The following is a 24,881-nucleotide window of genomic DNA, read 5'->3' as shown; positions in this document are numbered from 1 at the left end:
GAGCTATAAAATTACATTATGTCCCTGAAAAAGACATAATACTGACCCTTTAATATTTACAGGCTGCAAACATTCACTACTAAAACCAGATGGTTGCTTTAATTAATGATGCAATTTGAACAAAAACTTGTGATGCAAAGAAATGTGCAGTGATGGCAAAAAAGCCGAGATTTAACTCCAAACTCCCCCCATGTTATTTTTTCTCCTATTGTATACACAGTTCTCTTGTCCTGAAGTGGTCCAACAGAAATAAATCAATGCAACTTCAAACCACAAGGGTGTAAGATCAGAAAAACTGAGAATACTACAGCAGTACGTGGGCTGATAACCAAGGAACTCGTAAAATGTTGGAACTGCGTTTTGTTTTCAAACAGGAAGCGGCCACTTTGACTTTCCTCTCTGTGATTGTGGGTGTTTAGCTGCAGTCAGGTGTGTTTCAGTGCAGTAATTATCCTCAATGTCACGTCGCATTGCAATGCAGCAAAGATCTCTCTTGTGGGGGTGTTTTATTGCCACCGGGTCTGTGTGAAACTGAAATTAAGCTGACTGTTAAAACGTTGTAATTTTAGGCACACTACAGCAGTTGTAGCCTTACACACCACCTTATCTGTGTTTTTACACTGTTTGTGTTTTTCCTGTGGTTTCAATGCCCCCTCCCCACTTCTGTGGCACACAGGAAATGGAAAGTTGCGCCGGCAACATGGCCACCCAGCAGGCCAGAATGATAAATTGGCTGAGAAGAGGCTCGTTCGTCACAGCAGAAATTGCTGACGTGTTCGTTGCAACATATAACAAATACAACAAAGAGGGAGAGGACAATTCAAATGAGAGCAAATGTGCTTCTTCAGCATGATGGGACTCTGGCTGGGTACCCCTGTTGTGGATAATGAGCAACTTATGAAGTGTTTTCTTTTTAGTGTGTGTGTGTGTGTTTTCAAGGGCGGAGAGCGGGCACGGCTCGTCTCCGACATGCTATTCATCATCTCGTCTTTGTGCTCCTAAAATGTCCTCGGATCTCTGCTGAAAGATTGACTGTTTGCTGTCAGTCGTTTTAAATCACTGTCACATAAATGGTGTCGACACCTCCCGGTTCAAACTTATATCTAAACATCTTCATACCAATGAAGGGTGACATCAGGTTCATTAAACCGAGACCCCAGATGTAGGGCTGAAACGGTTTATTGTGATGAATCGATTATTTAAATTACTTGGAGAAAGCAGACCCAGAAAAAGGCCATTTGCTGAGAAAACACAACATATTCAAAGCAGTACTTAAGCCAGAACTGTCCAAAATATTTACACATATAATGTTTGAGAAGAAAAAAAAAAAACCTTTCTATACAAATATTTTACCCGAAACTCAAGTGGCAAAGTTTTAGCTTCACCCTGTTCAGATTTTGTGTTTTATTGCGTGTAAGGGAACAAAATGTTTCCTTGTTTAAAAAGAAAAGATTTTAATTATTTGTTTTATTTATATCTTTAATGTATATCTAGTATAGTTTAAAAAAAGCTTAAGAGGTTAAGTGAAAAATCTTTAAAATATGACCTTTTTAAAAAAAATCCAATTAATCGCTTAATCGTCAGAATAATCAAATAATCGTTTGTTACAGCACTGTCTTGATCCTCCAGTTCCTAGAAAAGGATCAGGACTTTTTCCTAGTCAGTTTGAGTAAATATTGAAACAGAAAATTGTTTATTTCCTGTCCCATTGTTTAAATGATCCATCCGTCCGTCCGTCCATCAACATCCAGCCTGCTCAAAAGCAGGAACTTGTTCACACCATGTTGGTTTAGTCGTTTTTGCTATGAAAACAAGAGTTTTCTCCTTCCTGCTGCAGCTCTGCAGGATCAGAGTTGAGATGAGGGAACACCACGACAGCTGTGAAAGAAAATCAAAATAGCTCCGCTTTATTAGCAGTCACTGCAGCACCTTGTTTATGCTAAAATAAAACTGGAGAAGCAACAGAGTCCGAGGAGGCGTGATGCATTTTGACATGCCTTCTGTGTTGTGCAGCAACATCATCTGTGACTCAGTTTAAATCAGTCTTAAATATGTGCAAAAAGCACCTGGAATTTGAAAATAGCTCTGCTGGCTTGCGCTCTGCTGCCCTTTTCTCGCCCTTCCTCTATTACAGCTTGTTGGCTTTGCCCTTATGTCCATCTTGCCAGCAAGGACAAACATAGAGCGGCCTATTGTTTGCCTGTATTGAGCTGACAAGTATATATGCACATATATGTGTCTGCCAACACACACACAAAGATTCTTGTCATGTTTGGGCCAAAAATCTCAGAGCCACAGGCAACGAAACGGATACATCCTAGTCAGGGAGAGAACTGGAGGTTTGGTTAAAGAGGGAACCACACCCAGTAAGCCAGTAGTAAGAGTTAATGGTTGGCCTGGGAACTGGTGGGAACTCCCATGGGAAGAATTAACTCATTTCTACTCACAGCCCTTATTATTTAAAATTCAATCTGAATTACACTCTTCTTTTTTGGGGACAAAGCAGTGAGCTTAGCTGATGGTTTGTCCTGAAATCTGCGGTCAGAGGTTTCACTCTGGAGTCTAATTTTAGAGAAACGTACCACCTTCGTGGATTCCTTTTCCTTCTCTGCTCGCTTGCTGATAAAAAAAGACAGTTTTGGCTTTCAGTGATGCCACATTTAATCTACAATTCTCAGTAAATGATGCTTTTTTTTTAAGTAAAATTAGTTCATTTTTCTCCACCTTAAATCTAAACTTATTCTGCTATGTCACCACTAACCTTCACTGCTGGCAAATATGTGGAGGCCATGTGGCTTCTGTGATACTCCACTGAGCCACCAGCTGCTTCGTCACCTGCTTCAGCGAAGCCTCACCAGGAGCTCACAGCACACGTCCAGATCCTGACTGCTGGTCAGATTCATCATGGATCTAACCAGGTGATCGTACATATGTAGCAGTTTCAGGTTGATTATGACCTCTGATCAAGCCAAAATAACTCCGACTTCTTGAGTCGGAGTTATTCGACTCAAGAATAACTCCGACTATAACGTAGTGGGGCTTTCACAAAACTACAATTTCCAAGAAAAATACTCAATATCTTTTGAAATATCATGGAAACTTAAAAGAACAGGGTCCTTTTTAGATAAGAGCTAAAAAGGTAATTAATTACATACTTTCCTTAATTTTGGCAAAACCATCAAGAGGAAGCCATTCATCTGTTGTTTAATTAAAATACATCTATTGCTATGTTCACACGGCATATATGTGCTGCGTGAACATAGCAAATACATAGCACATATAATTGCACTGTGTGCAATTGTGACCCACATCTGATTTTCCCACTGCTCAACAACTTTAAAATTGATCCAAATATGGCAACACTAATTATTACTTTCTATAAACTGCTGCTGTGTGACGTCTACGTTTTTCTTCATCATATGCAGGTTGCATTGAGGTCAGGAAATCTTCTCATAGAAGTTAGTTAGTATTAGCTTATAGCGTTAGCTTGCAGCGATAGCACAACTAGCATCCTGCATCCTTCAGCATTTTGTATTTGTCTTGTCTGTCTTTTAATCCTGAAAATATGCCATTAATGGAAATGTCATCCCTCATGCTTTGTGTTTTGAGTTGCCTACTCAAACTTGAACTCCTCTCTAACTAAATCAATCTGAATATGCAACATACTGATAAACAATATTGACTTCATTGGGCTTAGAAACCATACAGATGCCATTGTTGACAGCAATTGTGTCCTCTTGTCCGGATTTTGTAATGTCTGCTTTGTAATTAGCATTACTATAGCTGACATCTGCAACTTTAAACATTTGTTTTAAAGAGATGCATAAAAGAAAGTGCTTTTTGACATTTACGGATTGTTGCTGTTGACTCACTGGCAGGAAGCTCCGCCACAGCAAGGGGAGCTGCTGGGTAAAACAATAGGAAGCATTGCAACACCCAGTCAGAATGGTGATTCAGCTCAAAGTGTGAGGAAAGATGTTCGTTTTCCCAGTTGGCTGCATCTAAAAGATGAAGCAAGTGCAAGAAAAGGGGATTCATGCACATAGACTGAAAAAGGTTTTGACTCAATTTAACTTTTGACCTTTTCCTACCCACACTTCTCCTTTTCCTCCCTTCCTACTGTCATTTTCCAAACCAATTTGTCAATGTAGATTTGTCAATGTAGATACTAAATAAATTGATGAATATTGGTAGTAAATCTCCTGTGAGAGCTTCTTTTTGCATTCAAAAGGTATAAAACAACCAAAACGTTAAATTAGCAGCACCCCAAAAGAATATGTCAGAGCATCAGAACAGAAGACTAAACACAATGCATATTTCACATGTTCAAATGCAGAAGAAAATAATAAAATGAGAGTTTGATGTAGAAGGAAAAAGGAGTTGAGGAGGTCTTTTCAGGCCTGAACCAATTTCTGGATTTCTTTGGAATATGAGATGCTTCTTCCAGTTTTGACCAATTAGTTAAAGAAAGAAATGAGAAAACAATGTTCTTTAAGTCATTTAAGTTTTTGAAAATAAATTAAAATTGAGGAGTTACAGTTTTATCCTCTATTTATGCATCAAAGCACATGCCCATAATCTTTATGTAATTGTTAATAAACTCATTTTAAGTCTTTCAAAGTGAAAGCTAATGGTTTAAGAATTTATAGATGCACAATGTTGGGAGTTCTTGGTTTTAATTTTCATTAGAGGGGCCAATAAGCTCAGATTGATCACCAATCTTCCAATCTCTGACCGATTGATTCACTGTTAAACAGCTAGACACTTAGACAGGCTTGTTGCAGAGAAGGTAATTTCAATGAATCAGAGTAAAGAGGCTTATACATTTATTTTAGACTGAAAACATTTGCTTAATAAAATGTTAAATAATTTAAGCCTGCAGGTCAGCTGACTAAAATCTACATTTGATTATGATCTTGCATTCCAGCGCAGTTATAGCTGTTCCTGTTACTGTGCTGCCCTCTGCTGGAGGAATACAAATAAAACAAAAACATTACCATGGGGTAAATGCGTTTCTAGGGACAAAAAGTGGACGCAGTGATCCGGCGACTCTCTGAAAAACAAAAGCAGTTCTGCTGACACGCGTCCCACTTTATATCTGAACTGAATGATGTCACAGTAACTGTCAGAGAAAAGGACTTAAAAAGCATGTGTTACCGCATGGAAAAGTAATTTAGAGTTTGATTAAAACATGTTTTGTCATTGCACCAAAGGTAGGTCAGCGGGAGGGGTCAGTGTTAATGGTGTGTGTGCCCAGTCGTTACTAAACCACTGGCCTAATTTTTGTCTGAATACCGCGAGCCATGGTTTACAGTCACGCACTCCTCATATCAGTCGACTGATTTTTCTTTCATAACCCCCCATTTCTAATATGCCCAGCCTCTCAAACGTAATTACGGTCCAATATGGTATCCAGTTCTTTCTCTTTTTTTTGGCCTGTGGTGTGATCTGAGAGGAGGTCTGCAGCTACAAAGGCTCACCCCTTCTGTCTCTCCTAATCTCTCGCACCGTCTCCCTCTCGCCAAACTGTGTGAGTGTTGCTGACTTCCTCACAAGGAAATGAGACTCCACTCTGGTCTGTCTGGATGTTTTTCATCTGCGTTCGTTCTCGGATATTGAGGCGCTGCAGGACACGCGCGTGTCTGTCGGTTTGCTTTTTCACTTGTTTTCCTCTTGAGATAACTCCTTCAACTTGGGAGTTGAAATAAGGCTGCAAAGAAATGTATTTCAGAAGCTCTTCAGAATCTAAAAGTTCATTGAAGGTGAGGTTGTTCTTTTCTGCTTCTCCACTGGTTCTTCGTTTGCTGCTTGTTGTTTTTCTAAACATCAGCTTATTTAAATTCCTGCCAGTTTAAAGTATTTTTAGCACTTATTTCCATCGGCTTTTGTATCCTAAAACCTGTGTCTGGTGCAATACTCTCTGCTCTTTTTAGAAGATGCTTGAAAATCTTTAAAATAAATTAATCTCTTAGTTGTTCTCATTCACTGGAAAGAAATCCCATCATGGTTTGAAACATTTGTTTTTAGACGCTTAATATTTTCCTTTTTTACAATATTTTACAAGTTTAGAGTCTTTCTAGATTATCTAGAATCCTGATCCTCTTGGGAGCTTTTCTATAGGATTTAGATCTAGGAGCTGAGATGACCATAAAAGAAGGTTATTTTATATTTAATTTTATTATATTCTTTCTTACTTTTTTCAACCAGAAATGACCCACTGACATTTAAAATCTAATTTACTTATTACAATATATTTTAAAGGATTTTCTGGTCATTATTTGCAGCAGATGTGACAGGAAACTATTTATAAAAGAAACGGGCCCACAGCATGCCAGATCCTTCACCATATTTAATAGTTGGGAATTCTCTAACAGTGAATCTTTGGGTTGCATTTTATTCTCGGTCACCATTCTGTCTGAAGACAAAGCTGGGTCTGCGTACAGTCTTGAATATTACAACTACAGTTCTTTAAACTTTTTGCTGCGACTGGAAATAGACGAGTTTTGAGCATCTATTTGCTGACTTATGAAATCAAGACATCCTTCAGTGGCGTTTCCTCTCGTCTTTCCAATTTTGATGAGCAGAAAGGAGAAGTTAATCTCATTTTCGCCAACTAAAGGTTTGAATCTGAACCCTAACCCTGGGATGTGATTTATTTATTTTTTTCACTTACACCAGTCTATCCCAGTGAATGGCACATATGTGGAATCAAAACAGGCAAAAATGTAAAAAGTAGAGCTCCGCAATATTTTGAGTCACAACCATCTATCTCATTATTAGCAATATTGCAATTCAAAAGGACGGCTTGCATGCAATATTTAGTAGTTTATTTGTAGTTCATGGCCATGCATGTAATGTCTGTTTTTGATTGCTGACATGCTAGCAAAAAGTGGTGAAGATCGTAAGCAATATCATGATGAGAATATTCATACAGTAGCATCTCAGTGACATGTTTTCCTGGTGCTGCTGCAGCCCTAAAACAAATACTTTCTTTGAATCTTTAGAAAACCAGAAGAACTACCGATCCAGACCAGCTTCAGAGAACCAGGAGAGTCTGGTAGGTTGAAAGAAAAACATAAGGAAAGGAGTACAGCACTGCATGCACCACATACTTGGCTTTTCCCACTTAATTTTATGAAATTTAAGTATAACAAATACTCTTCTAAAATAAGCCTCGTCCCATGCCAATTTTAATCCCCTGATAGACAAAAAGTTAAGGACTACTAATAAGGAGTTTATACAGAGAATAAGTGAAAATATGCTGAATTAAATTATGCGCTAGTTACACTGTTTAAGGTGCCATTAATTGTGGCACCAGTTATATTCTATTTTTTAACTCAGGATTCTGACCCCACTAATGTACTGAAATTAAAATGTGGATTTTTCAATTTTAAAAAAATTCTCTTTTCATTGTGGGATTATGCTGCGGCCATAAGATATGAATTTATTCAAGATATTTCCACACATCTCCACTAGAGTAGAGCGTACTGTTAATTTCTCACTAATCTGCTTTGGGGAAAAAGCTGGAAAAATGCAGGATAAATGCATTGAGGGTAAAGTAAGCTTCAATGAAACACGTGTTAAGTCATATTCCATCCTTGGAAATAGAGTTTATAATTCATACAAGCGTCTCTGGAAACACTTGAAGAAAGGGGGAAAATATTGTTCCCACTTGGTTTATTCTTAGATCTCTGTGCATTTTAGTTGAACACTCCAACTGACCACAGTAGCCTGGATTTCCTCCCTTTAAAACAGTTTAAGAGCTTGTTTTTGTCAAGGTTCTTGTTTCGCTGTCAAACCACACTAAAAGTCACCAGGAGGTCAGCTGAAGCGTCTTGCTGGGTGACCACAGCTTCTCTCCGCTTCTCCTCTCAGTCAGCGCTGCAACTGCCAAGACCGAGAGCGCTCTGAGCGGGGTTTGCTTTTCACAACTTTTACAATATCACATGCTTCTCTGACTTTATTGTTGCTGGCTCGCAGAATGTGCATGGTCTATAAATTTAAATTTTTAGGGAAATGGTTGTTATGGTCTTGATTTGAGGAAAATAAAGTAGCGCGCAGTCGGAGCAGATGTAAGTCAGCCAAGGCAGTGGTGATGGAAGTTGGCCAGCTGAAGTTATGATTGGCCTGCACACAGAAGCATGAATGAATTTGCGTCTGGAGTATATTTATGTTCATCATTTACTTTCTCATACTGATTCTCTGCCCCACAAACATTAACCTGAATCTGCTGGCCTGTGCCTTCCTCTCATTCACTTAACCTTTAACCAGCACCTTAAATATATTTAATGTGAAGCAGCCGGACCTGAAGAAACGCTACATCGTTGGTCTCTTGTGTCTCATCAGTATTTTTGGAGAAAGCCTTTCCTAACTCTTTCTGTTCACCTCATTCCGCCTCCCTGTCTTCATTTCCACGTCTCAGCTGAGCTTTTCTTCGTTTCTTTATCTTATGTTCTCACTCGAGGGTTTTTCTCAATATCCTCGCCTCTCTTTCCTTTGTACTTCTCAGGCTTTAATGTCTGTTATTCTCCCCCCTTCTCGTTTTGCATTCCTGCACTATCATCCCTGTCCCAGGGTGCTATATCTAGAAGAAAGACAGTGGAGCTTTGAGGCTTTCTAGTTCTCACATTTGCCTGGAGATTCAGTTAGTTTTAGCTCTTTGGAATTTTTGTACAATTATTCATTGAGAAAAAACAAACCCAAATTAGGAGATATATGTTGTAACATCCCACATGGATGAGCCGGAAAAGTGGTGATGGTGGTAGGAGTTTGCCCCATAAATGGTAGGTTGACGGTTGACAAGGACTTAAAATATTCTGGTGTCTTATTCATGAATGGGAGGAATCTGGTTAGGATGCCTCCTTAACAACATTTGTACCAGACCTATTGGCACAAATGCCAGACCTATTGGCACAAATGCTGATTATCATTAGTGCAAACGGTTGCCCTTTGCACAAACTCTGTAGATCATGGGAATCCTACGCCGGCCGGTTCTCCACAGCCTTAAAATCTGTTGTTGCTCCTAACCAGCTGATTCAAACAGCTGAATTAGCTTCAGTTTACTTAGCCCGGCTCATGAGCCATTATTTGATTTTGGTTTGTTGAACCAGGGCAACATATAAAACATGCAGAACACCAGACCTTGATTGCTAACTTTGGGATCTACTGCTGAAGACAGTATAGGGTCCAGACTCTATTTTTGGTCTCTTCTCTTTAGCTCAGCCCTCAGATTTTTTGAATGATTTTAGTTTAGGGACTGAGAAGAAAGTTTAATGCCTTTATGAAGCATTGCTTTGCTGATTTAGTTGCATCTGTTCAATTATTGTCCTGCTGAAAGGACAATTTGTGTGACAATTTATTTTAAAGGCAGAGGCCACCAGATTTGTATTTGTTAAAACATCTCTGTATTTTCAATAAGGTGTCCAGCTTTTCCGCCATACTTAACAAAAGGGAAGGATGCTTTTTGAACATAGTTTTTTATAAAATACATTTTATGTTGAGTGGTTCATTTTTAAAAACTCAATCTTATTCTTTTCTGACCAAAACACACATTTCCAGTTTAAGGTCCAGTAGAGTTGAGCAAACTGGTAGAACAGAAAATCACAGTAAGTCATGGAGGAAGGATCAACTCAGAAAAGTAAAACATCAATTTAAGGTTGCTTCAGTCACATTGTCCGTTGTTGTGGTGTTGATAACTATATAACTCGAAAATAAAAATCTGTATTAGTTCATTTAGCTGCAGATTATTTATGAATCTCCTGGGTTCTGTATGTCTTTTTTTCTGGTCCAGAACATCTGTGAAAATGTGATGACTTTGTGTTCCAATGACAAAGATGTCTCACTCTGCCAAAAATCCTGCTGAGTACTTACCTGGAAAATATGTTTTTCTCTTTGTCTCCAACAGGTTTTTCCAGTCACAGACTTTCTGCGAGATCAAAGGTCAGTGTCAGTTTTTTATTCATCCTGAAAACATTTATAACCCAACAAAAATGTTATTTACAGCCGTGTTATCATAAAATTTGGCACACAAAGGGCAAGATTTAGTTTTAAAATGCAATGGCATCATAAGACCACTAGAGGGAAGCAGAGTATTTTTTGCAGGGTCAAATTTTTTGGCGACTTTTACAATTGTTAGGGAATAAAGAGTTCATGTAGATAAAAAAGAACATTGCTTATCATCTAACCAGGTTGAGTGACTGTGCATTGTTGAGCTGTCTGTATGTGTGTGTGTGTGTGTGTACTGCTTTCTCTTTAACTACAGCATGTTATAGAGCAGGGGCATAATTAAAGGATCTTAATTGCATTTGTATCTAAATTACCTAATTACCTAAAAAACGGATTAAATTAGTTAGTTGTTTTTTGGGGGGTGGGGGGTTTGGCAAAAATCCGATATATTCAAGCTTCCATTTCAACATGTGTTAATTCCTACCAGTCTCTCCTCTCAGCCAGTCTCCTCCTTCTCAGTCCCACTCTACTCCGGTGCCTTCCCTCTCTGGCTCCTGATAGGGCAGCCATGGAGTCAACAGAGGAGAGAAGTAGCTGGAGGAGGAGGAAAGAGAGGGAGGGATGGAGAGACAGTTTGGGTATGAGGGTAGAAACAAAGAAACGCTGCAGGTGTTGTGGAGTTGAGCATGTCTGTTGCATGACTTTACTCAGCGGCTGAAGTGTGATAGCGTTGGCTGTCAGAGGTGCAGGACTGGTAGGCTGATTTCAGCTCAGGTTTTACCTTGTTCCTTCATAGCGCTTTAGTTGATTTTAGAGAATATTGTGGAGTTCGAAAGCATGGCCCTTTTTACCAACGATGTGCACAGCCTGGGCTCCTATTACTGCCTGATCCGACGCAAGTTTAAGAGGAGGCGGAAGAAGCGCTCCGAACGCAAAGGTAACCCTAAGAGTTGAAGTTCTGTCGCCTTGTCTGATGCTGGGACGCAAACAAGTGTTTGCAGCTTTGAAACAAGTGGTTTTAGGTTGTTTCTTTATGAATGCTTGCTGAGTCCAGAATATTAAATTTATTTTTGTTTTTCATGGCTGCATATTTACAGCAAAGTTTATCCTAAACAGGTGAATTTCTGTCAATTTGTGAATGTAGTTAGTTTGATTTAGTCCTTTTCAAAGTTTGAATATTTTTTGAAAAAAAGGCATGTTGATATAAAAAATTGAAAAAATTTTCAATTTTTTTTAGGAAAACCAAAATATTCCTTTTGCCATTCCCATGGCAAAAGACATCTTCTCGACAAAACGAGTGACGTGACCAAAATTTGTCTTGTTTTTTATTCGTTTGAAGTTCATAGTTTGATTTATCTTTGATGGGCTAAAAGGATCTCTGTGTAAATTTACAGCCTTGTTATATACAGATACAATAAGAAATGGGTGGGAACATTTTTTCCTCCTGGATTTACTTTAAAAGTTATTCATACCCCTTGCAGATTTAGATTTGAAATCCTTATCCCACTAAGTAGATTGTTTTCACGGGAAATGAGACCGACACCTCTACTAATTCAATAAAACAATGTAAAGGGAGTGTTTGATTAGGAAAAAATATTAATTTGTATACTTTTGTCAGCCATTTTTATTTAAAAAAAATGTAGACTTCTATTAAACCTATAATTGCTGTTCAGCTTCTTGAATGTCTCCAAAGTTGCTTTGACCTTTTTATCTATGATGTCGATATCTTAGTCTCTTCCATTATCCAATTCTTTAGATTATCTATCATATAAATATCTCAACCTTCACTGGACCATCTAAGAATTATTACTTTCAGTCAAAATAGATTAGTAGATCAAAATAGTCTAAAGAACTTTCCATCAAAACCACTTTTATGATAACAAGGAAATCTGTTTGCATGGAAGCAAAATACAAAGCCACCTGCGTCTGTATAAAACCTTTACAAAGACCTGTAGAAATAGGTCACTCTTCGACAGCAGGTATTTTTTTCTAACAATTGGACATAAAATTTTCAGCAAAATTGAATGAAAAGTTGCTAAAAGTGAGGAGTGGAGCAACGTCTCTGCAGTTCTTCCAAACACGACAGCAGTATCTAATAGAGAAGGATGTTCAAAAACTTTTTTGTTTAGTTTTGTCTCCTGCATAAAACATTCCAATAAATCACTTTATTTTCCAGAGAAAACAAATCGATTAAACGTCAGTGTGTTAAATCTAAGGCAATAAATGAGTTCAATTACCAGAGCAAGCCCTAAAATATCAAAATCATCTCCTTTTTTTTTGCCTGAAGAGACTCCAGAGATGTGTTTTCTTTGTCTTCCTTCCCCTCCGTGTCTCTCTGAGCGAGGCGGGTCGCAGCTCATCATAATTGAAGTTGAATGACGAGAGCCCTTCAGCGCTCGGAGCGTTTCTCTCCTGAGTTTGCTGCTCCGCTCCGGGGGATTAACCAAACAGAGAAGGTAGTAATTACTCAGGTGGCCACAGCTCAGCGGCAGCATTAGCCATGTCTCAGCCACTTGCTTTGACATCCGCCAACCTCCTCCGTACCGCCGCCTCACCTCTACCGTCAAGTCCATTCATCCAACTAAACCCACCTCTGCTGAGGGAGCATTTTATTTTTTTATCCTTTGATTTAAAAACTCCAGGTCTGCTCGCTCAGAGTGAATATGTCTATCAGTATTACCCAGCTCTGTTTCCCGCCTCTTTTATTCTCCCACTCTTATCACCTGGGAAGGAAATTTGCACTTTTCGCCGGAGAGAAGCGATGACGAAGCAGGAGGAGAAGGAGTTTGGCCCGACTCTTACTCTGCTTTAGCTTTCTTCGATTTCAGCTCTTCAGTGAATTCCTGGGTTCTTGAGTTCCTGGAGGTGTTTGGTTTGTTGCTGGATCACTGATCACTTCAAACTAAATCTGGAAATTCCCCGTGTCGATTTCTCTTTATAATCTGGAAATGATCTCAACATTTTCCCACCAAAGCTGCTTGTGTATCACGAATTGTTCCAAAACTTCTACCTCACTTCCAAATTACGTTATTTTGCAAACGATGACTAGTTCCTGTGTAAAAATGTGGTTGTTTAAATATAAAGCTGTGATTTTTAATCTGTCGTCTCACTAATCAGCACACCTCAGGGAAAAAGAGACATGAACACTGGCTCTTCCCTGTTCAGACATTTCTGTCTTCCATGTTTTATGACGGCGACATGAAAAACACTGAAACCTTCAGGCCGTAATTATTGCATGTGACTCTATGCAGCCACGTTGAAACAAAGCACGTCCGCTTTTAGTTTTAGGCTCTGCATAAATTTGAACATAATAAAAAGAATCTGGTCTTTACAGGGTTTTCAAGTTACTTAGATCTGATTTCAGCTGTAAATCTCATCTTGTTATTCTTTAATAAGCCAAAAAAGGGTGAAAGTAGAAAGTGGTTTAAAAAATACCAAACAACTAGATACAATGTTAAGCAGACAGACAAATTTTATCCACAGAAAACAGGACATCCTGGTTTGAAAAGATATTTTTTTTATTCTTCAGGTAACTTTTAATTTGATGTTTGGGTTTAATCTATTACGAACTGTTAAAGTCTCGTAACTCCACATGTTTAGTTTATAATTGAACTTTAGTATATTCAATAATGCATCTAATTAAAATAATTTAGTTTAAACTAAACTAAGACTCTTTTCTGCAGCACATTTAAGTTTGAGATAAAGCAATAGATTTTAACATTGTATCTGTATTATATTTTTAAGACTGTTATTTATTTATTTAGGTGATTTTTTTAGCATTTCCATACACTCGTAAAAAAAAAAAAAAAACACGTTGCTGAAAAAACCCAACAAAACAAAATTAAACAAAAATAGCAAAAGAAAAAAGAACAAGACCAAACTAATACAGAATTATATAAACAATATTTAAATCCCTATCAATTGCAAAAACAAAAAGTGTAAACCACAAAAGGTGTAAGATTACATAGAAAATTATATAGATAATTAGCTTTTTATACACAGCAAATTATCATTTTTCTAAAATGTATCTTCATCAGTAAAAGCAATAAAAAAGCACAAAGTTTATGAAGACTGGAGGCAGGTATTGTATGAGTGATACTAAGTATGAAAGACATCAGCAATGACCTTGTGAAGAGTTTATTACTTGCCTGTCAGTCAGGGAAGGGTTATATTAGTAAGTTCATCTTCATCAAACATTGAAAGAGATTATCCATAAGTGGAAAACAAGTTGTGACAACTGAGAATCTGCCAAAGCTGCAGATATCCTGGTATATTCACCCTACGGTCAAACTGTGCGATATCCAGATAGCTGATTTTAAAGTCTACTGGTCTCGGCATGTTATAAATGGTGAAGTTGATGAGAGTAGAAACAGGCTGGAAAACGTGGAAAGAGAAGCGAACAAATGTGGGAACAGGGCTTAGGTTTGCAACCACAGGACTTCAGAAGAAATATCTTTTGGACCAAAGTACAGACGTCTGACCCAATCAGACCAAGCAACAGACTCTGAGTATCAGCAGGAAAACCTCCTACTAAATGTCAAGCACTGAAATCCAGAGCTTAAAATGATTTAAATGTTCTGGTGGGAATATAAATGAGCCTTGCACAAACATATCTCCAAACAGATCTTCAACAGACTGAAGCCAAAACTCCTCCACAAGAGTGAGAGCCTGATAAAGACAGAGATTTACAGCTAAAAGTGATTCTGTAAGTTATTGGATCAAAGCTGATATGGTTTCAAGTTCGAGTTGGTGTTTAATATTTTAAGAGCCCATAAGGGTAAGCAAATGCTTTACTTTATCCCAATCATTTTACCATAACTGTATACTGCAGGGGCATCCAAACATTTTGTCACATGGGCCGAAGTAATGCCCAAAATAATGTTCTTTTACCTGCTCAACAATAAATAAAGCAGGCGTGCAATACTTTAATTAAACAAATACACTAGTCACATTTGTTGTTGGAAAAACATGTGTAAATTATTATAAGTAAGAAAACTTAAAAAGGGTTTTGCATGTTTGCCTTACATGTTCTAGGTATCAATTGGAAAAAAATAGAAGAAAATGTAGTTATTTATAAGCAGTAAGATCTGGATTTAGGTCACTTTAAAAAAAACAACTGTATTTAGCCAAGTTTAAGTGTTGATATTTGAATTTGTATCTTTTATTAACATATTATTACGTTTCTTATAGAAATTGACATAATTCTCAGCTATTACTCAACTCCAGTCTTTGGATATAAACTGAATGATGCATTAACCTGTTTCTATGTGAGGGATTGTGATTTAGCTCTCAGTGAATTAACATATAGCGCAGAGTGACTTTCAAAAGACTCAACTTAAGCATATCCCCGGTGCATCTCTCATAAATGTGCCAAACCATGACACTTGCAGACGATGCTTTCCAATGGGCCGTATATGAAAAATGGAAAATGGGGAACAGAGGCCTTTTCTGCCTCGCCAGCAAAATCTCTAAAATGAGCTTTTGCAACTTGAATAGTGTGGGAGGGGGCTCTCCACCGCCTGACGCTTCAGATCCATCGCTGTGAGGGGAAGACTTTTCATGCAAGATTTTTTTTTCTTTTTCTTTTTTTTTTTTTGTAGCTTCATTTTTCACTTGTTCCTGTATTATTTTTCAAGCCATTTGTAAATTATTGAATGGTTTTTTTTGAATGCCTCACATTTATTATTGTTATTTTCTTTAAATTGATTAGCCGGCCTTGAACAGCTCGGATTAACTTCTGACATCCACAGCAGATGAAGCCAAATAGAAAACAAAGTCCCATTCATTTATATTAGATAAAAAAAAAGAGCAGATGATTAGAAGCAGTGCCTGGCTGAGTACTGCAAACACAGCGGCACTCTGTCATAATAAGAAATGAGTTGTGTCTGCCTGTCTCAATGTAATTAGCTTTGATTAGCATGCTGCTAATGACTATGACGGACTGTCGCAGGGGGAAACAAAAAACTCTACTCTGTGGGATCCTTCAAACCACTGAGGTTTGTTTAGCTGACTGTGAGAGATTACAAATCTCTGCAGAGATTTGAGATTGCATAAATATGAGATTGTTTTGCCATTTATTATGCACACTTTATGATACGCTCTGCAGAGGAGGAACTAAACCACAACTCCGTCTTCTTTCCATTCACCTCTTTGTCGTCTGTCACAACCTTTTCCATCCGACTGAGGTCTCCCTCCATGCCCTGTCCTAACTGTCCATCAATTCCACCTCATCTGGTTGACAGCAGGAAGACCACGAGGTGTGAAATTCAGCTCCTGCACGACGCCGTCTGCAGGTCGCAGCCCTGCACAAAAATTTTACATGGATTCATCCACAGCTTTGCGGTATTTTACTTTCGGACGTCCCCCTCACCCCCTCACACATGAGTAGACACAAACATGTGGAAGTAAATGGAGTCAGGATCATTTCACCAGGCCTTGGATGTGATAAACGATGGTAGGTGTAAAGCTCCATGGACATCAAATCAAGGAGAATAGAGGGACAGAGGACATTGGTGTGACTGGGTCCACAGCTTTCAAACCATGACTTACTTTCCTGTGCATTGCTTAACAACACTTTTGAGTATTTTTTGTCTGATTCTTAACTTCTTGGTTTTTGTACTGTGTCATACACTTGGGTGGTAAAAGAGGAAAAGATGCAGGAAAGCAATGTTGGGAAGCCAAAACAGAGTAAAACGATTGTCTGGACTAGACCTAGACTTTGAAAATGTGGTCTTAAGTCCAGTACTGAGTGCCAACTGCATTTGCCTTTACCAGGTGTGTATTTTAAGTGTCTTTGTAAGATGGAAAAAGTAGTCACAAGTCAGCAAAAATGGGTTAATTGTAATAGATTAGTTGCAATAGATTGATCCCAAATTAATGTTTTGATATTGTGGATCCCTAGTTTTAAAGTATGTGGATTTAGCAGAACTTAAGTTTGTTCAAATCAATGCCTTAGACCAGTGGTCCCCAACCTTTTTATTACCACGGACCGGTAGACTTGGAAAATTTTGCTGCGGCCCGGGAGGAGGGGGGGGGGGGGTTGAACCGTCAGATAAGGCTCCTGCATGTTGGTGTTCCCGCTAAATCCTGAATATACCTAATTTAGGTTGTCTTGGGCTTTTTATCGCAGCTTGTGGGGTTTTCCCTGACTGGGAACGAGAATACAACCTGCTGAATGTAACAGGTAGCCAATCAGAAAGCGCGGTGACGACAGAACAGAGGCGAATCCCAAACAGCTGACATATAGCGCAACTGAGAGTCCGGTGGATATCGGAGATGATATGTGGAAATGTTTATTATATATAAAGGTTATTATTATATATGTTTGTTTATTCAGTTAAAAATGTTAACTATGAAAAAACATATTCACCTCCAAATCATAGTGAGCGGCTGCTCCCGCTGTCTTTTATCCACCGCCTTTTCTTTTTATTACGTCTTTTATCTCTTAAAATGAGTCCACATCCTGATATTGCTTCTACATCGTCATCCGTGTTTGGTCATTCTAAATTCCCGTATGCTATGTTGGGGGTTTTGTGGATTTTCTTCTGGAATCGCGATGTTTGTGACTGGAATCGGTTCGTGTGGTGTGCTGCTCCTGCCGTGTGGCTGGAGACACGAACCGATCGAACCTGTTGGACTTTTATCAGCTCTGTGGTCACAGAGGTTTGGAGAATCGGCCGACAATCTTTAAATCTTGCCGTCTAAACCAGACTGAAGACTCACAAGCTCTACTCATCTCCTCTCGACCACTGCCCAAACCCTCTGACTCTGGTCACTATGGTAACGTTTATATGTCCCTTCAAAATAAGATACAGATGCGCAACAAAAACGAACATTTTACTTTCGTGAACATTTTAGCTCACGATAATGACTAACGGGAGCCCTGAGCTTGTTTCTCTGCAATGAGACGGTCCCATCTGGGAGTGATGGGAGACAATGACACCCGAAGTGTTGCTTATATCCACAGCCTGCTTGGTCTCTATGTGGTGAAGCAGTTTGAAGCTTCATTGCCTCATTAGCAGCAGGTCGCCTCATGTTACGCAGAGCGGCTTGTAATGTTTGACTCACCTACCGGTCCGGGATAAATCCATCCTCCTGTCTCTTCTCTGTTTCTCTCCCCTTTGCAAAGAAACTTTCCAAAGACATCTGATCTGTTTCTTACTCATTTTGCTGCTTGTGGGCTCAGTGTTGGCGCACAAGTAACTGAGAGAATCCGGTTATAGGATTTTCAAAATAAAAGATCCTCCAGACTTTTATAATACATAAAACGGAAATATTTATTTACTTCTTGCGCGACCCGGTACTAATTGGTCCACGGACCGGGAGTTGGGGACCACTGCCTTAGACCATAACTCAACTGGACAGTGTCTTTAACTCTTGTAGACAAATGGTAAGACTGTATGTTTTAATGTTCAAAGAAGACTTCATAGTCCCTGAAGAGCAGCTTCCTGACAAATGTCTGACTGACTGCTTCATCAATTATAGATTAATCAGCAGAGTACTCAAATACTAAAATATTCAACAGCTGTAACTGCAACCCGATTTTAAACAAAACAATCCTGCTGTCGGTTCAGAGTGACATTCCTGCTGTCCTCTGTCTCCAGTATGAGGACGTGTTCTGCTGTTGTTGATGCCTTCATGCTGATGCAGGACTCACACTGAGCTGTTTTCGTCCATGAACATGTGAGCTCTCAGGAGCCTCCAACCTGTGAGCTCGGTTTGCGGCTCTGAACATTGAGCACAGCGTCGTCGGTGGCCCTCCGTGGGCCGAGCACGCTCACACATCCGAAAATTCGCTCATTTCCAGACACACTGAAACGTACACTCTTTTCCCCACGGGCACCCGGTGCCTATGCTGTGTCATAAATCAGAGCTGTCAAATAGATTTTACAGCACCTAGTGAAAAGAGGAGAGGCAGCCACCCAACAACCTTGAAAAGATGGAAGAAAGCAGGAGTAGAGGAGTTGTATTATTATCAAACCTGAAGCCTGGACCTAAGGAATCTATGAAGAAGGATAGGGCAGTTTTTCATGAGAGAACATGGATGACAGATACTTTGGGTGGTGTTACAAGGACCAGCCCTGAATGCACCAAATAACCAGAAAACATATGGTTCACATGGCTAGCTTTCTGCTTTTTCTTTCTTCATTTTAATATTTTAGATCATGTCTTTATTGTGACTGAAGTCAACATGTAGTAAGTGGTGTGGTTGGCCAGTTCCCTCACATACTCTTAGATTGTGTCCACTTGGTTCTGAAGTTTTAGACGTTATTGGTGGTTGTTAGATTATTTCAGATTATTTCTCTATAAAATACAAACACTTTGAACAAGTAATTTGATTACTGACTCTTGTGGATGTATTGCATGTAAACAGAAGGAAAGAGTTTCCTTCTGTCATGAAATCTGACAAGTTTCCATATGTCTACTTTTTGCTTTTTTGCCTTCAACAATTTTTTTTTCACATTTTTTTTTCTTTTGTTTTTTTTTCCTGTTGACCCCACATGAAACAGGCGACATCCATCTCTCCCTGGACACAGTCACTTCCTGTCACTCCTAAATATTAACTCTCATTGTTTCTTTTTTTGTTTTTTTCCACAACTTAAATGACCTTATCTCCAAATGTGCTAATAGCCAAGCAAATTTTTCGTTGAGGACTTTTACTAACATTGAGAGTGACTTCCCCTAAATAAATTATTCCAGATCAGCTCAAAAGTGCTAATTTATTTGGCTGATTTACAAACTTTCCATTGAATAAAGTTTGATATATATCGAAGTTCTTATTATCGACTATTAAAGCTTTTTCAAGTAGTTGCATGTTTATGTTATGCTCTTATTTTGAAGTGGATTTAGACTGTTCGATTTCTTCTGCTCTCTTCTTTTGCCAATAATTTTATTTCTAACAGGAACAAAATAAAACTGACTGGAGAACAAGGTATTAAGATAAATCCAAACTCTAAGGGCATTGCAGAACACGTAAATTGTGTCAAAATGAAATTGGTGCTTGAGGGTTGTAGCCTTTCAAGGGCAGATATAATTTGATTTGAAGTTAGTCCTTTTGCATTAGTTTCCACAAAATACCATGTCTGTGTAGTGGTTTAGTGTTAGCAGAACTATTGTTTATGATTAGTGCTTTAGCTTTTTAGTTAGCGATGCCAATCACGGAGAGCAATGAATAATAATCTGATGTATTGTGATGTACATTTTAGATGTAAGTCCCATATTTCCGTCCAATGACAATAAAGGGTTTTTGTATCCATCATTGTCCGTTATCACATTAGACTGTACTAATTGTTATGGAGAGGCTTGATTTTTGGATTCGCTCAGCGAAACAATGAATTCCATACATATTAACACTAACTCATGGGGATCCTGAGTGTAAAACTTGAAGGCCATTTTTATTAAGCGCTCATTGGGTCAGATAACTTTCCCATAAATCCCCCTGATTGGAGGAGCCTCATTGGCTGTCATCGTCTGAGTAGCTGCCTCTTAATATGCAGAGTGGAGGGAAGTACAGACATCCAGCAGCGGGGCTCAGAAGGCAAATCACTTCTGGCAGTCTAATTCACCGGTCATTAGAAGGGCCAAATTGAATAATGGACTCAGAGGTGAGTTGTGAACGCGTGTGTGTGTGTGCTCATGTGTAAGTGTATCTGATGAGGCTGGGACAGCCATGTTGGGTGAAAGTGTGTGTGAGGGTATTCTGCAGCCCCTTCACTTTGGCCCATCAGTTTCAATCTGGTTGGATGACAGGCGCTCCTTCTTGGTGCCAGGACCCCTCTCCATTAGGCCACCGCTGCCCACACGTGTACTCCATTAGGCGGCATTACCTGCTTTGTGCCTGGAGAAGTCTCCTCGGGAAGCAGGAGGATGGAGGATGGCGCAGAGCTCCTCGCTTCACACAAAAAACAAAAAGAGCCGATCCTGCTTCTATTAAGATTCTTCCTCTCTCACACTCTTCTCTCTGTAATCACAGGCCTGCCAGAGCCTTATTGGGGAAAGTAATGGGATTGTAGGGCAGCGACAGTGGCACTCACTTATCTGACTGCATACATCGGCAGTAACAATGAGCCGTGTGTCTTTAATCATACATTTTCCTAGCTTTAGTTTATGCCCTCTTTTGCTTTTAGTTGCCAGTAAATTAATCTTTTTTTTATTTCTGTTTCTGGTTTTTGTCTTTTAAGTGAACATTTCTGCCTCTTTGAGAAGACAATTACTGAAAGTCTTTAAATTATCCACTCCATGTTGCTGCAGCCTTAAATATTGAATGGCTGCTAAAAGATAGGACGGGAGAAATTAGTTAATATCAAATCAGAGTTATTCCTAACAGCGCTGAGCATCTTGGTGGTTGGATCAGACCTGATGGGAATCGGAAAAGGGAATTTTGTTTTGGGAATGAAGGAAAAATCGGAGAGAAATGAAATGGATTGGGTAGAGGTGGCTGCCTGGTGGGCCTATCAGTCTGTGTTAGAGCCACTGAGAGGGTTGTCTCACAGGTGGGCTCTCCTGCAACAGCCATTTCCCCTGGCTATTTGTCTCTGTCCAGTTTCTTTCCCTTTCCCTTGCCCACTTTTCTTCCTCTTTCATCTCCTCCTCTGCCTCATCTTCGATTGCTCATTTCAGTCTCTCGTTCTTGTTCGATCTCTTCCTTCTCTTGTTACACTGATTCTCTACTTTTGCCAGTTTAAAACTTTTACCTTTTAGGCAGAGAGAGCATTGGTATTATTAATATAAACATTGATTAAAGTACCAAACTACCACTTTTCTCACTTTATTCAGAACTAAACAATTAATAAGATTGATTTTTAATTATTGAATGATTGTTTTACTGTCCTACTATGAAAATGTTTTAAATCATCCCTGTTTTTTGCAATCCGCTTCTAATGAGCCTAACATTTGTGTCGAAATTTAAAGTCCCAGAAATTTTTCAGGCTTTCTCAAGGTCTTCAGAGTTTTCTCTGAGTTTTTGTTTCTTTTTTACTCATTTCAAATCCATCCCTTGAACTTGATAATGACAGGATCTTGTTCAGTTTGAAGAAAAATTACTGAAGTAAACAAGTAGAGGGTAAGCAGTATCTGAAAATCAGGTCTTTGAGAAATGATGAGAAATACATCATTCTTTAGTTGATCATCAACGTTACCCAAAGTTTTCAGCTGTTACCTCATTGGTGCTAAAATCGTACTGTATTTTTATCAAAATAAATTTATATTTGGTATATTTTATAGATTTAACAAATCGATGTGCACAAATATGTCTTTATGACAGCATGCACATGATAGAAGCATCTAACTAAAATAGGTTCTTTGCTCAAGTTTAGGTTTTTTTCTGTTATTAGGTCTGGACTTACCAGCCACCTTTTGATGTGCACCTTTCTAGTACCCAATTCCTATAGAAATGCTTTAGTTCCTCATGGCACTGATTCAACAAGGTGCCAAGCACACCTTTGATCTTGGGTCCAAATTCACATTAGAGCGTCAAGCAATTGCTGCAGATTTAGGGAAATTTGTTGTGAATGTCCTGTTCCACAACATCCCAAAGGAGCTCTATTAGATTGAGATCAAGAAACCGAGTTTGAGATGGCTTGAACTTTTGACGTGATGCATTAACCTGCTAGAAGCAGCTTTTGGAAGGTCAGCAAAGATCTTCAGATAGGCTGCTCAGTTGAAAAGGCCAGAAATGTGTCATAAAACACTGGCACTGGCCAGTTACCAGTCTCAAGGTACTGTGCAAAACTTAAAAAGTTATGATTTCAGATCCATTCAAGTTTTACTGGGCATAAAAACCAAGAATAAACCATTAACAGATATGTACATAATCATAGATTACTCAACAAGCTATAAAATCTTTCCCTAAAATAGTTTTATATCAAAAAGCAACACGTTCCTCATCCTGCTGGCATTCATTTTACAATGTGTCAGGCTCTGCACTGTGTGCAGCCACTCAGCTGGAGACGGACCATATAAAGCCTTTAGAGCAGATGTTTACCACTGGTTTCCTTGGAGGTAGATGTTTTTGGTAACTACCTCATGCATATCAACCCCTCTTCCATTGTTGGCCCGTTGTAACAACATCTGTGTCGAAAGCAAATATGTACGACCTCATGTTGTGTTTAGTCTGATAAAATAAGTGTAAAATTGAGCTTTAAGAGTCTGGACCTAAAACAGTCAAAGAAAATGACTGCTGTAATGTTTTTTTTATTTAATTGGATTAGCATGTTGAGAAGTTTCATACAGTATCTGTCAAACAAAATTCCAGGAACTTTAAAAATGAGACAAGGAGGCTAAAAATGCTCATGTGTATGTTTAGGGTTTAGTACAATGCTAATCAATTTATTTATTGTTCCATTTAAATAATATTAGACAGTCATCAGAAGCATAACTAACAGATATGCCTTGATGGAGACTGGAAGCTGCAGCAACCATTTAGCTACAGTTTCCTCTTTGGTCCAGCAGTCGAGCTGAATGCCCTCCCACGGTCCTGCAGATGCTAGAAGGGATCACAGCTACTCACTCTGGTGATTTATGACCCCACCTGAAGCCAGTTTAAGAAGCCTGTCTGCTTGTATGTGTGTGTTTTTGTTAAATTGTTGAAGGAACATATAAGCAAGCAAGACAGAGAGAGGCTAAGAATGTGTGCAGTAGGAGAAGCAATCGGTTGATGGCACAAAGAATGCACGAGAAAAAAATGGTATTTTAGTTTATGACAGAAAAATTTGGGGTTACTTGGTATTCCAGTTAAACAGCAGGTATTAGACTGTAATAAATTACAATTTTGTGTTTAGTTCCATTAGAAATGTTCATTTTTCAGTTACTGCGACAGACTGGCGACCTGTCCAGGGTGACCCCGCCTCTCGCCCGGAACGTTAGCTGGAGAGGCACCAGCAACTCTCCCGACCCCACTGAGGGACAAGGGTGTGAAGAAAATGGATGAATGGATTTTTCAGTTACATTTCAGACTACAATGGACTTCCGCCTATTTGTGGTTCAGTGTCCATGGATCTTTCTGTGGGAGTTATTCTCAGAGTTATTTGTGGAAAATATGCCTATATTTCTTAGACCATTCTAAAATATTTCAATGAAAGTGCAGTTTGGGGAATTATAATCAGGGGCGCAACTACATACTTTCTGAGGTTTATGCAAACATCTCATCGGCGCCCCCGGCCCCAATGACATAAACTTGTACAATTCATCTTTAATTAAAGTATCAATAATAATAAATGTACATATATGTGAATAAATTGCTGGCTACAGGGCAATTAAGAAGAATGAAACAAAAAACAGGGCAATATTTCATCATTTAACATATAAGTAAGTCAAAAAGCCACTTCTGTTGGCCTGTGTCTAGAACAGTTTATGGGCTGCAGGTCTGAGGCTTTTTGTTAGCAAGTTTTGCAGCTTTTGCATTTTGCAGCTTGATAGGAAACCAATTCATTCCATCTCCATATTCATCTTGTGTAAATTACAAACAACTGTAGCATAATGATAAAATGATAATGATGAAATAAGATAAATAGACAGACAGACAGACAGACAGATAGATAGAAAGATAGATATCTTACCCAGAAAGATAAATACATTTCAAAATGTTTCCCAATTAGTATAGGTTTAAACGTCTTTTTTAGACACAGAAGTTCTTTGCTCCACACTGTTTACATTTCTTTCTATAAATCTCAATTTAATTAATAAATGTGGTTTCCAGATTTTTTGTTTCGAATTAGAAATAAAAATCTTACAATGAATGATGAACGTGGGGGAAGCCGGAGCATCTGGAGTGAACCCACACCTATTAACAACAGTAGCTCTTTTTCCAATTACGGCCAATCACCCATTTATATGTGTGTATATATATATATATATAGGGAGAGAGAGAGAGAGAGAGAGAGAGAGAGAGCAAGAGAGAAAGAGAGAAAGAGAGAGGTATATATTTATAGATTGACATC

At 38.8% G+C, this 24,881-nt stretch overlaps 1 protein-coding gene across 3 annotated transcripts in view; it reads left to right on the top strand.

Moving 5' to 3' along the window:
• adarb1b (adenosine deaminase RNA specific B1b) overlaps positions 1-24,881 on the top strand; it is a 92,269-nt gene that overhangs the window by 28,775 nt on the left and 38,613 nt on the right. Inside the window, exons 2-3 of one of the 3 annotated variants that reach the window (XM_007574461.2) lie at positions 7,005-7,057; positions 9,905-9,939. Coding sequence is in view for 1 of the 3 variants with exons in the window: in XM_016662003.1 (XP_016517489.1) it covers positions 10,783-10,882 (100 nt within the window). In the remaining 2 variants the exon portion in view is untranslated. Of the gene's footprint in view, positions 1-7,004; positions 7,058-9,904; positions 9,940-10,778; positions 10,883-24,881 lie in introns of those variants that run through there. The other 2 variants (XM_007574463.2, XM_016662003.1) reach the window with 2 other exon arrangements.

Source organism: Poecilia formosa, unplaced genomic scaffold, assembly GCF_000485575.1.
Source record: "Poecilia formosa unplaced genomic scaffold, Poecilia_formosa-5.1.2 Scaffold353, whole genome shotgun sequence".
Taxonomy (NCBI): domain Eukaryota; kingdom Metazoa; phylum Chordata; class Actinopteri; order Cyprinodontiformes; family Poeciliidae; genus Poecilia; species Poecilia formosa.
The sequence above is the reverse complement of the archived record's forward strand: the minus strand, read 5'-3'. Positions and strand labels throughout refer to the sequence as shown.